The 13,880-nt window shown below is 44.8% G+C and overlaps 1 protein-coding gene across 1 annotated transcript in view; it reads right to left on the reverse strand.

Moving 5' to 3' along the window:
- The window catches only part of BMP6 (bone morphogenetic protein 6), a 91,711-nt gene that overhangs the window by 4,316 nt on the left and 73,515 nt on the right, over positions 1 to 13,880 (reverse strand). Inside the window, exons 3-6 of the mRNA XM_071553283.1 lie at positions 10,736 to 10,884; positions 9,529 to 9,726; positions 2,333 to 2,409; positions 31 to 141 (exon numbers count right to left, since the gene is read on the reverse strand). Coding sequence (XP_071409384.1) covers positions 31 to 141; positions 2,333 to 2,409; positions 9,529 to 9,726; positions 10,736 to 10,884 — 535 coding nt within the window. The remainder of the gene's footprint in view (positions 1 to 30; positions 142 to 2,332; positions 2,410 to 9,528; positions 9,727 to 10,735; positions 10,885 to 13,880) is intronic.

The raw sequence follows: 13,880 nt of genomic DNA on the forward strand, positions 1-13,880 counted from the left end.
CTTTGGGCATTGAGCTGGCTGGAGACTTACCAGAGTTTGTACAATGGCATGATTGGTTGCGTTCATATGGGCGTTGAGTGGGAATGAGCACTCCCCATCACAGTAGTTGGCTGCGTAGCCCTTTGGAGCGATTATCCAGTCCTTTTTAGGGAAACAAACAGAACGTGATTCAACAGACAACTGCATGCAATTAAGAGCAGCTGAAAAATTTCCACTAACTTTTTTCTTGAGGCTGAAAATGTGTTTTCACTGAAACTGTTAGGCTTTTGGTTGGGTGGGTTTTTATGGGTTTGGTTTGTTGGTTTGTTTTTTTTTTTTGAGCCATCAGTTTTCCAAGGACACATTGATTTTAATGTCCAAAGAACAGTCCACATCTACATACTGCCATGAACTAAGAGAGCTTTATTCCTAAAACTCTTGCTGGGTTGCCTTGTGGGGATTGTGGTTTGGAGGCCTTTATTTTCCAACATTTCCTGCAGGTTAGGCCTTCTGGCTGAGCTACCTTTCCTAGGTTGAGTCACAGCCACAGCTGGTGTCCCCTCATGGAAAAAATCATGTACACACATTCACACAGGCACAATTCAAACAGGGAGTTCCACAATAGGAATATAAAAAAAATGATGTGGTGCCTCACAGACACTCTATCTTACATGCTCTTATATGGGGACACTAAGTCTACTAAGGCCACTGTGGGAAGTCTTAGCTATGTAACACCTTCTCCACATCTGCCAGACTCCTAAAGGAGGGGCAGGACAGCCAACCAGAGCTGTGTGTGGAAGCAGGTGGCCCTGGTGGCAGTCTGAGTCCCATGGTAGGGAAGAAAATGACTCTTCACCTCAGGGCTTATAAAAAAATTACAGCTTCTCTCCTGCTGACACAAAAGAGCCAAAGGAGAATTAAAGTAGCGCCTATTAACAGGAGACATTTTGCTTCCATTCATGTTGGGCTCTGTGGGTGGTATCCTGCAGAAGGACATACTGGAATGCTTCACATGCATGTAATTCTTAGACAATTTCCCCTTTACCTGACAAAAATTACCTGTGTTTGCTTGAATTTGCTACAGCAGGCCTGAGCAGCCAGAATGTTGCTGCAGCTCTGCTAGCCATGTTTGCTGTTTGGCTGCTACCATGGGGATACCTGGGCATAGCAGAAACTCCCCTTCCTTTTACTGTACTAGCCTACCCATAATTTTCTCTTGGTAAACCAAGCTGCTTTTCTCCCTGCTAGAGAAGCCTGTACAGACCATGCAATTAAATTTGTGGTGTAATAGGTTGCAAGAAGAAGAGAAGTGTTCTGCTAAAAAAAAAAAAAAAAAAAAAAAAGGATGTTCTGAAGGAGATGGCAGTGCCCCACAGGGGGCTGCACGGGGGACTCCTGCTCTGCCTTGGTCATCTCCCTATAACAAATACAACCTGATTCCAACTCTTGCAATGAGCCCTGCTAGTCTGTGGCCTTACTTTGGCAGCATCTTACTTTTCTGCAACTACAAAGGTAAAGGCAGTGCCTTCAAGGTCATGAACCTCACAGCTGGAAAGTGCTTCCTGCCCAAAACAGGGCAAGTAAGCTAAGAAAGAGGTGCAAAGACTGCACAAATGATAAGCCACTCACAAGTAGTGGGGAGCAGAATCAGCATGCAGCTACAGCTGCAGCTAGTGGGCTTGAGTTGACATAAGTGACAAAAAGTGCTGCCGCACCATTACCTGAGAGAGGAATTTCATGTGTTGGGTATTACAGAAGCAGGAGGGGCAGCCCTGGCATCCTGAATTATAATCAGGTGAAAACATTAGCTGGTAGAAATGGGATCTTCCTCACAAAAGTACTAATGAGAGAATTAAAAAAAAAATCTAAGAATTTAAAAAAAGAGAAGGGGAGGGCATTCTGGCCTCATGGCATTTCAATTAAACCCAGTCTTCAGTCTACCTACCGCAGGCTGCTAATTTTGGGGCAGGGGTGAAGGATTTCAAACAATGGTCAAGGTTAAAATTAGGCTGATCACTAAAAAAAAATTTAGTTAAAATCACTGCTTAACATCAGATTGTTTTCCTTCTCATTAGAGGTACACAGATATAAACCCTTGCCCATATCGTGCCTCCTGTGAGTGACACAGAATGACTGTATACTTGAATCTCATAAAGTATCAAGCTTCCTCTGCATCTTATCAAATGTCACAACTATCAATATTTATTTGCCCTTCCCTGTGACTGGTTTTAGTAAGGAGGCACAAGGGACATTTTAAAGCATAATGGCAGACTCGAGTGGAATTACTGTGACACTGTTTAGATAACATTTCATAACAAAATGTCTAGTTTACCCAGAGAGAAACATCCCCCACCTGCCATCCCAAGTCTTGGAAGCTAACGTAAAGCTCATGCTTTCTGCACGCTGTTTTTAAGTCGCTGCTGTTGTAATCTGTTAAAAGAAAAAGAAGAAAACAAGAATTTAGAAAGTAAAACAGACAGAGCATTGCTGGAGGCACAGCTGGCCAGATGTGTGCACGCTGTGGGCTCAGCAGTGAGAAATGATGAGCTCCCTCAGCAGCCAAAAGGATAAGGGTATTGAGGCACATCCAAAGCACAGCTGAAGCTTTTAAGATGCCTTTGGGAATGGAGGACCCCAAGTAACAGTGGCTTGGTTATAATTACTTCAACTGCATTCAAAGTGCTTGTAAAACACCTCCAGTAAAACGACTTCTTAAAAGTAAATCTAGTCCTTCATCCCAGCAGAGGCAACATCACCACTGGGTGCTCAAACTCACCCCACTTCCTCGGCTGTGGTTTCCGACGTGTGCCGCCCCAGGTGGTGAGCTCAGACTGAGAGAATTTCAGCCCCTGGAAGGTTAATCATCACCTTGTGCCCCCTGTGCTGCTTAGCAGAAGTCCTTAAACAGCTGTGGTGTCCCACAGGTAGGCAAGCCATATCTCTGTCCTCCTCTGTGTCTTATCCCCAGCCTTTCCCAAACATCAAACACCACCTCAAGCACCATCTCTGTCCTTGGACCTTTACAAACCATGCTCTGAAAAACATGTTTCTCCTTTCCATAAGCAGCTTATCTGCAGATGGCACTGGACTTGACATGCTCTCACCATTCATTTGCTCCTTAGTGCCAGTACTGCACAGAAGAGTGGGAGCACAAAGCCCTGACCAGAGACCTTCTTCCTTGCCATAGTGCCATGTATGAGAATGTTTTGACCATGCTGGAGCTGCTCCTGATGACCCCACAAAGTACAGCTGTTGACAGCAAGTGGAATTTCCCATTTATATTTGGAAAAAAAAGGCGGCTCCACATGTGAACACCTGGAACCACAGTGAATGGAGTTGCTGAGCCATGACAGAGGGGCCTTTCACCTCAGGGTGGCTGCACAAATCCAACCCTGATGGGTGGTTACTGATTTTGTCACACCTCAGGGGGCCATTGGACCTCAGCAGAGCAGTCACAGAAACCACCTTTGCAGCAGGGCAGTTTGGCCACCAGTTACAGCTGCCGAACCCGTGCCGTGCACTTGATGGAAAGCACCAGAGGAAGAGATGGCAACAAATTCAGCCAAGCAGTATGGGAGCCCAGGTCCCCATCCATGCTTTCTTCTCATGCCTTTCCACAGGGGCCTGCTCCTCTCTCACACACCTCATTTGCAAGTAAAGGCACTTCTGTCAGCAGGCAGACGCCACAGGCTGATGTGCCTGCCTCCTGCTGCCCTGGACCTTTTGGCTTACCAGCCCTCTGGTGCCCCTAATGTGGCTTGAAAGGGCACCCTCCCAGTGCAGCTTTCCCCAGATGCAGCAGCTGGGATAGAAAAATATTTTTAGTGACTTTTTCCTTGGCTCTGAATAAGCCTTTCTTTTTCTTCCCTCCAGCACCACCCCCCCTCCCCCCAAAAGTTTGGGAACTACAAATGCAAATATTTATTCAAAAGAAAAACTATAATACTAAAAGCACATCCAACTGACATTAAGGGCAGCACAGCAGTACAGCTGGGTACAGTTAACACTGAGGGCTGAAAAAAGCCCTACACCTCAAACCCAGCCTCCCAACCACCAAAGATTAGAGAGTTGTTTTTAGAAGCAGCTTGGGTTTTAAACTCTAAGGATTGCATTTCAGACTTTCAATAGCTTTGCTTCAATCACGGATTTAATCAGGTGAGCAGAGCTGGTTAACAGCCTCCTGCAGCATAAACATTTGCTCTTTCAGGAGCACACAGTAGCAGGGACTGAGTCAAGTCTCTCTATTCAAGCTTTCCATTTTCAAACCCAGTAGAAACCAGGGTGTGGTGGTTTTTTTCAGATGAAGCTTTTCAGTCACTGGCTCAGACTAGGAGCAAATTTCTAGCATGAGATGTTTTGAAATGATCTGGTCATAATGAGGGGAAAAAAATGTGCAGAAGATACTTTTAGTAATCAAAAGCTTTCATTTAAGTACCTGAAAACATAACTTCATTGCTCTTCAATGGGAAGTACATAGTTTGACTAGAGGAAAACCATCTGTATTTGACAGGGAGTTACAGTGGAGTTGATCTATTCACAACTGAGTGGGCAGAATCATGCTAAGTTCCAAATGCAGCTACAACTTACCCAAATCTTCAACAGGAAAGGGGAGAAGGCAAGGGAGGCAGAGAAAACAGGAGTGGGAAGTAAGGCTGCAAGCAATCACAAGTTTAAGAAAACACAAGGGCGGAAAAAAAAGCTGCTTAACAAACTACATGAAGCAGAACATGTTATGAGCATGTCCACTCTCACACTGCCCCCAAAAACTCGCCTCAGCTCACTGGTTGGAGTCACCTGATTCACACTGTGCATGGGGCACTGTCTGCTCTCCATCCAAGGCAGATGCAGACAGCTCTACCTCCTCACTTGCCCAGATTCAGCCTTTACTTTCCAAAATGTCAACATACTAAACATCTCCTCTCCTTGGATTTGCACTCTTCCCTGTTTAACCCTCAGCCCAAGATCCCCCACCCTCTTTTCTTGTTATTTGTTTTCCTACCATGTCTATCTCATGGAAGCTGCTGTAGGGATGCGACAAACCTTCAAGCAACACTTAGCAGTGGCTTTCTGAACTGGAGAGAAAAATGCATCAAAACAGATGCCCGTGGTCATGCCCCATTCCCTATGGTTAGGGGCTTGGCATATGCCCTAGAGCCATGTACTTTGGACGTACATCCAGTTATGGGCAGAAAGAAAGAGGAATATACACAGCCAAGGGGTTTTGGCAGTGAGCTAAAGCTCACGGAGCTACTGAAGTTGGCTCCACAACATGATTTCTCCAAAGCCTGGAAAGCAGAATCAGCTACCCCAGTCCAGCATGCTCAGCTGTTTTAACCCAAATTGCCATTCGAGGTGGTTTGCCAAGAGGCTACAGAGTTTGTGTCCCTTCCAACCAGCCCTGCAGCAGGGAGCCAGGAGAGCCAAGAGCAGGCAGCTCACAGCAAGGGGATGCTGAAACAACTTCCACAGGGCTGGCTTACACTGCCACAGCACACTTTGTGAGGATTGTTTCCCACAGACCTTTAAAATCTCTGAGAGTTTAGAGAGCTGCTTTATGAGTTCCTATAGGCTCATTGTGGGTTTAGCAAAATCATCTCTATTTTTTCCCCTGAACACACCAATTCAGAAACACTAGCTTGGCATTTACAAGGCACTGCATTTAATCATACTGCAAACTATTTTGTCTAAAGCAGAGATTTAAAAAAACCCCAAACTCCTAGTTCTGCACCTAAAAATAATGCCCCAAGCAGCACAGTTAAAACAGCACAGTTAAGATGGCTTGTCCCTGTGGCTTGTCTGCACTGAATGCTGTCTGCCTTCACCAGGACCCAAGTCTGACTTTCTGTGAGCACAGATGTTTCTCTTAAGGCTGGACACTGGCATGTGTGTTGCTGAAAAGGGCAAGAGAATAGCCTGACCCTAATGGTCTTCCTCCTACAGATACTTATGCACCCACCTTAGATTTCCTATAACCTCTCCCCCATTAAGTGCTGGCAAAGAACATATAAATATTTACTGAGGTTGATCTGACTGAGAACACCCTTCCTGCTCCCTAGGTGCCAGTTTACCAAATTCCACACGGTAATTAATTGCTTCTGTGATTCAAAATAGCTTTGACAGAGGTCTCCAAGGCCAGCTCCTTCTTCTTGGTGTTTGACTTTGGTGATTTTCCCGGATAAAGTTGGTGTAAGCTGATCACACAGTTAATAACAGCCCACTTCACATGAAAGTGATCTGCTTGGGTGGGAAGAAGGGGAGATATTGGGCTGATGTGAACCTGCGTGTGAAGGCACATACAGAAATGCTGGCCACGCTGCTCCTGGCTGCATCCAAGCACTATACTGAAGGGAAGATTGGCTGCCAGATAATGAAGTTTGTTAACAAAACCCTTGCCATCACGAAAGCATTTGGCTTTATTTGCCTTCAGTGTTTGTGCATACTGCCCTTTGCGATGTTTGGTTCCTGTACACGTGGGGAAATCTGTCTGGTGCCGTGTATGTGTGCTGGAATGAAAGGTCACATGGAGAGCCTCTTCATTTTTCATGGGGCACCTCACACCAGTCCCAGAGGTCCTAGGATGGCTAAAGAGTAGGACCTGAAAAGGAGTTTTGCTTGAGTTTCACTCAGAGCAGCAAGCACATCCCAAAGTCAGGCGTTTAAATTCTCTCCATTAGGAGGGGCTGACGGGAAGGGATATGCCTGAAGGCTGACTTGCAAAAGAGATGCATTATTGCCACCAGACAAGGGGATAGGCCCATGCAGAAACTGCAAATCATGGAATTAGCTGTATGGCAAAGGGTCACTGCGTGTTACACTGAAGACAGTCCCCACCTCTTCAGTTAAGTGGAGGGTCAGTGTGGAGTCTGAGAGCACAAGCTCAACCCACTGCACGATTCTGCTGAGCAAGAGCCTCCAGACCTTGCAGACAGTAGAGAAACACCTGCACGCTCCTCCCACCCACCTTATTCCTCCACATCCTGGGCCAGAGCTGGCATATGATTTTCTGCCTCAACGGATGAAAATGCTCCCTTTTCTTCCCGCTTATCCCCTTTCTGCAGAAGAACTGAGCTTGGCTACAGGAATGCATTGACGCAGGACTCTATGTCAAAGCAGTTTATAACCATGAGGGTTATTCAGCTCTGCTTTATATAAGCCAGTCATAATTATGTGTTTATAATACAGGGAAATAAGTATTTTTTGGCAAAAAACACAGACCATTTAGAGTCTTATGCCATGGCCAAAGCCTTCTTGTCAGCTCTTGGTACTGACTGCAGGATGACTGCATGTCAAAGGGGTCCCTTTCCCACACACAGCAGTTCTGCACCTGCTTTGGGTCCAGATGCATCAAGGCACCCTCAGAAAAGCTAGGCAGCCTTCAGGGTAATCCCTGGGCCATGGATGTGAAAACCCTCACACATTAAAAAAAAAAAAAGAAAATTAAAAACCCTGTGATCTCTTTAATGCTAAAAACACTTACTGGTCATTGGTGCCTCTTGGGCTGTTAAATCAACCACTTCTTAAGGAGAACATTGAGAGTATTACACTTAGCAAGGAAAACAAGGTGATGTAATCTCTCTTCTCTAAACACAGAAACCAACCTAACATACATCTTAACTTTAAATTCCCCTCCTTTCCCCGCCTTAAATCCACAGTCTCAACTATACCTTGTTGACTACTGAAATGCCAAATTCCAGGTTTTAAATTAAAGTTGGCTTTGAGCTAGAAGAGACAAAGAAAGCCTTTGAAACCACAGAATGCCAGCTATTTTTTTCATTTTTTTAGTTGTTTTAGAATTTAATGACCTGATATGTCCAGTCAAGAAAGCAGCAATGTAAAAATGTCCCTTTTTGCCCAGTGTATCTGCTGTCTCTGGAGCTTTGAGTCACTTTGCCTGATTTAATGGAGTGAAAATTTTGTTTTAGCACTGTGAAGTTTGCAGAGCAAGGGAGAGAAAGTTGAAGCCTACCCTGATCCAACTGCCACTAGCCCTACAAAACAGCAAAGCAGCAAGTAAGTTTCCCAAAGCACTGTAAAGGCACTAAAAATTGGTTCTTGGGATGAAGGGAGCAAAGGAACTGAGCCCACCTGAGCCTGTGTAACAGCTGGGCTTATAACACCCAGATGAATAAACTACCTGTGCCCCTGGCAAACTCATCACGTGAGAAAGTAACTCAGCAAGGAGCTGCGATGCCCAGCTTTAAAATAGCAGCTTGGAGACCCAAAAAAACCCAGGACCAAAGCAGATCTCAGCAATTTGAACCCACAAAAGATGCTGGCAGAAGGCTCTCATGCCAGGTTAAATGATAACTCCTTCAGCAATGCCACACTCTGGGGAGGCTGGGCTGCAGCACTGAGTCTTTCCTCCTTCCCTTAAAACCCATGAAGCACTATTTAACACCCACACTGGCCCTTGCACAGCATGGCACGGGAACCCATAGCCATGCTGCAGTGTGCACCACAAGGATATGCAAAGGCCACAAGTGGCTAACTGCTGCTGGCATGCACTAGCCCAAAGGGCAAACCATGATGGGCTTGAGCAATTGGCCATACACAAACCCTGACCACCAGCCCTGGAAGGGCTCCCAACCTGGCTCTGCTCCCTGCAGGCTCCCAACACCATAGCCAGCAGGGAGCCACCTCAGGTGCTGTGTGGCTCACCCATAACCCAAGCAAGCAAGAGAAGGCAACAGCCTATGGATTCACACCAGCTAAGTTTCAGCAATGCTGGCTCATCTCCCTGTGCTGTATCTGGACACAGATTCAGAAATGCAGCTGCTTCTCTTCCTTGGGGCAGGGATCCTATTGGAAATGAAGGGGGCAGCATAAGCAAATTAATCAAGTAACATGGAATGAGCTAAAATGCTTGAGAGGAAAGAAGGTACTCAATGTACAAAGGACCAGTAGCACTGTGCTGCAGGGCAGAGTGGCTGGATAACAGACAAGACTTAGAAGACCAAAGACTCAATTTTTATGAAAATATCAGTTATTGTATTGCCCCATCATCCCACAACAGCACTCATAGGGCTGCTGGAAAACACCTGCAACATGCAGGCTTTCTACAGCAAACAAGAAAACTTCTTTACATGCTTGGAAACGTTCTTCACCACGTATACAGTGATGTTCTCATAAAAAAAAAAATCTTGTGTTGTTCTACCATGTTTTTAACCAAAGAAATCTGAAAGAGGACTCTGCTGGGAGTGCATATGTGCAATACTATAAATCTCAGTGTACACGGAGATGGGGTATTTCAAATATTTCAACTAGCAGGGCATAATCCTAGACAAATACTGCACAGCAAGCAACCTACAAGCATAAGACTTGTGACTACAATACCTCACCCCCTTGAACTCAATGGATGCAACTTCATATGGGGTTCTGGACTCCACCCTGGATTCAAGAGGACTCCTGTAAGTCTATGTGAGACCTCCTCTTCCATCCCCTAATCCCCCACGGAAAAGCATCCCTCCTCACAACCCCCTTCTTGCTTCTGCATTCCAAAGCAACCAGAAATGCTACAAGAAGTCCCCCCAGCTTGTGTTGCACGATTACCTGTGACACTGGACACTCTGGAAACGTCCTGAGGCTGCGTGGAGCGGTTTCGACTCTGTTGCCTGCGCCTGCTTGTCGCTGACCTGGTGGTCCGTAGGTGAACTTCGCTCACTTTGAAGAAGGCCACCATGAAAGGCTGTTTGTCATAAGGGCCATCTCGCCCCACAAGTCCTGCTTCTCTAGGATTTACACTGAAACCTTCAAACCAAGCAGAGAAGTGAGTGTTAGAGAAATGGTAGAGTTTGATTGCTCCTCCCAGCACCGCAGCATCCCCATCAGCAGTGTCTCCTTTCTTCTTGCTCATACTCCTTAATTACTAAGCATTCCTTTCATGCCACCTTGGCCTATGGACATTTTTAAGACAACATTCCATTCATCCAGGACAAGACTTCACTGCAGCACCTGATTCTTTGATACCCCTTTGCCATCTCTACTTTGGTTTAGGCTTTTTTACACTATATAAAGAGTTCTATAACTAAAAGGTCTGGGTTTTGTTTGTTTGGGTTTTTTTTACTCTGTATAAAGAGGTATATAGATAGATATATAAAACACAAAGCCCAGATGTATCATGATATTAGTTCTGCTGCCTGTGAAACACAAGGAGCAGACATGAGATTAGGAGACCACTAGGGAAAGCAGGGAGCAAAGAGATGGCCTGCTTCTGTTAGGAGCACAGCACAATTGGGGAGGCAGAGCTTGGCGCTAACTTTTCCTCAGCAAGACCAGGGGACAGCCCCTCTACTCTCACTTGATGTTACAGGTGTACCAAACTTCAGCATGAAATAATACAAAACAAGGTTGGAGACTGGTTCCTATAGAAGACAGATGCCACTGTCATCTTTTTGGTCATCTTAGATCCTCTCATCTAGATTCTCTCCTTCCCCACTGCTTATCTTTCAACACTGAATTTCATGCTTTTGTGTGGTCTCTTCCTTTCCACTTTTCAAAGTTTCAGTGGGCTGTGAAATGTTACCATTGCAGCCACCCTCAGAGGGACCAACTCCACACAGTGACTACATTGCCTCTCCAGCACTGTTGTCCCACCTCAGCATTGATGAGATCCCAGAATCGACAGCAGACACAGCAGCCAGGACTTCCATAAGCCCACATGGGGAGGTGCATACCCACATACCTGCCCTCTTCATTTCCTTTCATCCCTAAACCTCATACTCAAGAGGTGACTGGTGTTACCTGGCCCATAACCTACCATCCCGGGTCACCACACTCAGCTGCAGTCCCATGTTGTGCTGAGGGTTCATCACCCACATGTTACTGGTGGCAGTGACATCAAACTCCAGCCAGCCCTCCTCCGATGCCCACACTGCTCGTGTGTCCAGCAGAAACAGGTCAGAGGCCCTGCAGAGGAGAAGTGTAATGACAAGGTTGTGATGTCAGGGATTTTCTCCCCTGGCTTTTGCTGTTGCATAAAGAAAACCTGAAGTAGTTATAAGCTATGTTAATAGCTAGGGGAAAAAAATAACAAAACAGTGCCCTAAATCTGCCTGTTCCTATCCAGAGTTTTGCCATGAGATGCAAATTCTTCTACATAAAAAATTCAGGATTACATTCTCTAAGACGGAGGAAACCAATCCTACTCCTCAGCTTTGTCCTCTTCTCCACCAGCAAGGGACTAATAAGGCAATCTCTTTCTTAAAAGTGCAGTGCTAACCCTGGCAAGACAGTGGTCAAATTACCACCATGTCCATCCATTCAAAGGCTTTTTTCTTAGGGGTTTCATAGTTTCAGTCCACCATACAAAACACAGAATAAAAAAAAGAACAAAACAAAACAAAAAATCAGCTAACATCCAAGCATCAAACAGTGAAAGGAAATGAACCTCCAAAGGCCTCTAAAGACATTTTTCTGAGTCTTATCAACAAGCATTAGACCACCTTGTTCCAAGGCTGCTGGTACTGCACTTCCTTCATGGGCTTCAGCTTCAAATGCTTTTAAGTCTGTACCTTCTTTGCAGCATCAAATACTCACCCAAACTCAGTTCAATGAAATCCGCTGCAGAAGCACACAGAAAAATCCCATGTATGTTTTCTCACTGTACTATTGGCATAATTTTCCTGTGCAAGAAAGCTACAATTCCTATCCTTAACCTGTGGCTTAGCATCAAAAAATGGATACCAGGTGTCAATCCCATCATCATATGCCTTTCCACCCTGGATTTTGTTTTTCTAGCAATAACAATGGAAATGAGAAAACAGGGTACCTGTCCCTCCTACCCATCACAGGTTAACTTCAGAAAAAAAACCAAAACCAAAAACATTTTGATTGAGTTACATTTTATTTTTGGCCAACTGCTATGTCATACTGCCCAGCAGCTTGGTTTGCATGAGATCACAAATGGAAAAATAAGCACTTAAGTATATTAGGGCTCCTAGTGCAGCTATTTTTATAGCATGGAGGCTTTTCCTCCACCTCACTGGTAGCTACACACACTGTGGTTGACTCAGCAGCCTTTCCCACAGGAGTCTTTGCCACTGCTCCTCCAATGGAACAAGGGTTCAGGCTCAACTCTGACCTTCACCTCCAGCAGCAGCAAGCAGCTAAGGCTGGCCAGCTGCTGCATGTTTTGGAAACCTTAAGGCTGAGAGATTTGGGCTTTTCCAGGCAGAGTATATAAACTGAAGTGTTGCTTAAAGGCAACCACAAGCAGCAGCTGTAGCGGCATCCACTCTTTCCCTCTCCAGTTTGACGAGAGGAATGAACTGCCAGATCATTCCCAGCTCTGAATATGACTTACACATTGGGCCCCTCCAATGCTGGAAAGGGACTGTCCCTGACATTGGGGTTTCCCAGCAGCTGTTCTGACTTTCCCCCTCATACCAATTGCTTTCTGGCCTCTGTAGTCTGCAATAGGGTAACTCTGTGACAGAGCTACTCTAACTTGTCTGTACAGGGAACTCTGTAAGAGTAAACCCTCCTGAACACTCAAACACATGGGAGTTGTCAGGTCTACCAAACCATGAAGGAGAGCTTATTATTCCCATTGCCTTGTGCTCTGGGAAGGCATCTGGACATCAGAGAGCTGTAAAGCCAAAATGGCATCCATCATGTAGCCCATTCCCCTGAACTCCAGGCAGGATCAACTACATCCATGTCATTCCTGAGAGATGTTTGCCTCACCTGGTCTGACAAGTCTCTAATCTCAGAAACTCCATCATCTTTCCAGGAAATGGAATGGGTTTCGCTTGAAACACTTCATGGTTTGGGGGTTTTTTTGCCTTTCCCTATATGATCTAACTTAAATGTCACAACAATATCTCCTTATTATTAAAACAATACTTTCACTCTTTCCTTACAAACCATGTTTTGTATACTTTGACTATTCTTCTTGCTCTTTATTGACCCAGCTCAGCTCCAAAATCTCACTGATGCTGAATATACTTGAAGGATAATCTTGATGTGTCTCACAGGCTGTGCCTCTGCTCATACATCTCAGAATATGATTTTGGCTTCTTCACAAAACTCACACTGTTAACTCATGTTCACCTTGTGATTTACCATAATCCTTAGATTCACGCTGCTGAACCGCAAAGGACCCAGTCACTTTGCAGGGTGTATTTACATTACTAATTTTTCACATCCAAATGAAATTGTCCTTTCTACCAAATCATATTCCCTTCCCATCTCCTCCCCAGGTCGAACCTCCATCACTATTAGATTACTTAAAATACAGACTTGCCTTTCCCCCTTTTTAGTGTCTTCCACAAATATAAGAAGCAAACTGCCTGAGCAAAGTATAATTGTACCAAACAAGAATGATTCACTTTATCCCAGTCTGTCACACTCACTTTGGAAAGACTTCAATTCCTTTGTAAAAAAAAGAAAAATGGACAACTGATCTTTACAGTCCAGTTAACTCGTTGCAAAAAGTCTCATACAGGACTAGTTTTCCATCAGCTCTGTATATTCAACTGACTTATGCATTGTTTGACTGGATGAAGCCAATGCTGAAGGTTCACCCCACAAGTATTTTAGGACACAGCAAATATGTGGGTAGCACACCTGAATACATTCTGTTCAAGCCTCTTTTCAATTAATATGTCACCCAAACCTCAACAGGCTGCACAGAATTACATTTTTTGAATTTTCATTTTGGCATGAAGGTTTAAAAAAAATATTCAGTCATCTATTTCCAAAGAAAAAATTAGGGAGGAAAGAAAGAATCTGCTCACATGAAAAAGAATCCCAACTATTTAACTGAGTCTTTAAGCACTCCTTTACTCTTTTCAGAATAGAAATTTTGCATGTCCCTCCCCCTTCAAGAAAATCACCTCAAATTTGGCCAAGCAGTAAGTACTTGAAAATTGCTGCCCAAAAAGGCTCAACAGAGATTCAGA

This window comes from Pithys albifrons, chromosome 4 (assembly GCF_047495875.1).
Source record: "Pithys albifrons albifrons isolate INPA30051 chromosome 4, PitAlb_v1, whole genome shotgun sequence".
Lineage (NCBI taxonomy): Eukaryota > Metazoa > Chordata > Aves > Passeriformes > Thamnophilidae > Pithys > Pithys albifrons.